Source organism: Triticum urartu, chromosome 6A (assembly GCF_056163025.1).
Source record: "Triticum urartu cultivar PI428250 chromosome 6A, HENAU_Tu73, whole genome shotgun sequence".
In the NCBI taxonomy this organism is placed as follows: domain Eukaryota; kingdom Viridiplantae; phylum Streptophyta; class Magnoliopsida; order Poales; family Poaceae; genus Triticum; species Triticum urartu.
In genome coordinates this window covers 573680603-573682538 of record NC_141878.1, presented here as the reverse complement: position 1 = coordinate 573682538, position 1936 = coordinate 573680603, and the positions used below count along the sequence as shown (strand labels likewise).

Below are 1936 nucleotides of genomic sequence, written 5' to 3'. Positions count from 1 at the left end.
AGGCCACCCCGAATCCCCCCTCTAACCAGATTCCCTCCATGTCGACCGTTTCCCCCCTCCGTGACGCGACGGCAGTGACGTCCGTGAGGGGGGCAATCGATATACCATCGGGGCATGTTTTTTGTTTAGATAAGGCACATTTATGTTGTGAAAAAATACAAAATAATAAATATATAAACTAAAAATAAAAAAATAAAGGTATGCCGACGGCTTAGCTGCGCACACGGAGCTACGATCCCACGGATTGATGACATGGCATTGCACGCGGATTGATGACGTGGCAGATAGCATGGGCTAGGACTAGCCGTCGGCATATCTCTGCCACACCACAGGCCCTCACTCCCTCGGATCGATGACGTGTCGACGGCGCGGATCGGTGATGTTAGCAATTCTATGCCGACGGCCTAGCCGTCGGCATAGTTATGCCGACGGCCGCCGTTATCCCCCATCGGCGTAGTTTTGATGCCGTCAAACGGTCGCCGCTAATCGGGTAGGTGGGCCCTTTCTATGCCGACGGCCTCTTCTATGCCGACGGTCCCCGTAGGCGTACCGCGAGCTATCCCGACGGTCGTAATATGCCGACGGCCCCTGTCGGCATAGATACACATATGCCGACGGCTATTCTACGCCTACGGCCTGCCCTTGGCTGTCGGCATATGTCCATTTATGCCGACGGGCGCCGTCGGTATAGATGAGGCCGTCGGCAACTAGATAATTTCTGGTAGTGGGTCGCCCAAGCTTGGCGTCAGTGTCATTTTTTTCTTGACCTGGGTGTGTTGAGATGGAGCGCAAATTGTTTGGGGGAGATGCATGGTTTAAGAAGTTCAAATTTTAGAGAAGGGCTACGCTTCTGCTTCTTCCTCCGAAAGTTTCGCCCCGTTGTTTCGCATGAGAACCAGAGTGATGGGCCGATGCCTTGTGACAGTAATAACATTACAAGAATATTGGTTTTATACTCTAATTTATAGATGAGAAGTTACAGTTTGACAAGCAAGCAAAGTAAACACAAACTAACATCAATCAAAGTATCAAACAAGACGTGTGGCGCCGGGAATCCCGGCCGGGCAAGCAGCCGACTCAGGGGGGATGCAGCGTTCGTCTGCCCGTGGACGTGAGGCAAGGTAGCGTTGTAAGCTATACTCAAGCATGTCGGGGACCACGCCAAAGACGGCACCTCTGAGGCCGGAGCGGCCGGCCGCGCGCAGCCCGTGGCGCATGGAGAAGAGGGCGTCGGTGACGCTCCAGGCGACCGTGGTTTCAAAGGGGTAGTCCGGGGCCACGGCGCACCTGACCGATTTGACGGCGCCAAACCAGCCTGCAAAGGTGCCGATTCTGAGCGCGTTCCGGGGGACCGCCAGAGCCCCGCCGGAGAGGCGGCTCCCGCTCGGCGAGTTGGTGGCGCCCAGGAGGAAGTTGCAGACGGAGCCGAAGATGGCGCCGGAGATTGCGTGGCCGCGGACCTGTTGGATGACGCTAGGTGGCGGCGGCTGCTCGGTCGTCGGCCCTGTCGTGTCCATCGGTCGGTCGATCGGCTGGCTTCTGGCGGCGGAGCGAGGTGGGGGTGGCTGTGGCTTGGATTACAAAATGGCGAAGCGATCGAATCGGGGGTTTGCGCTTCGGGCGTCTAGAGTCGACTCTAGGGCAGATGGCAGTTCCCACGTCGATCCTGCCTTCTGCATGCGCTATGAGTCGGTTGTCCGCTGTTTCCATGCCCGTTGCGTTGCTGTTTCCAATACGCGTACGTGTGCGTATATAGAGTTTCCTTTCAATACGACTGGCTTGACTCACACCTATACGGAAGGCAAGGACTTTGTACGAGCGGGTGTCGATCGATCGGTAGCAACCGAAGGAAAGGAAGCACGCGCGCGTTATACGTACTTTTGGACTCCCTCGTTCGTGACCCGGGAGGCACAATGTGTCTTGGTATGCATCACCA

At 56.3% G+C, this 1936-nt stretch overlaps 1 protein-coding gene across 1 annotated transcript; it reads right to left on the bottom strand.

Moving 5' to 3' along the window:
* Nucleotides 1-998: 998 nt before the first annotated feature.
* On the bottom strand, nucleotides 999-1644 carry LOC147966491 (mitochondrial import inner membrane translocase subunit TIM17-2-like). Its single transcript, XM_087527275.1, has one exon. It carries the CDS (start codon nucleotides 1515-1517, stop codon nucleotides 1029-1031), a length of 489 nt encoding a protein of 162 aa, XP_087383401.1. The 5' UTR covers nucleotides 1518-1644; the 3' UTR covers nucleotides 999-1028.
* Nucleotides 1645-1936: the final 292 nt, after the last annotated feature.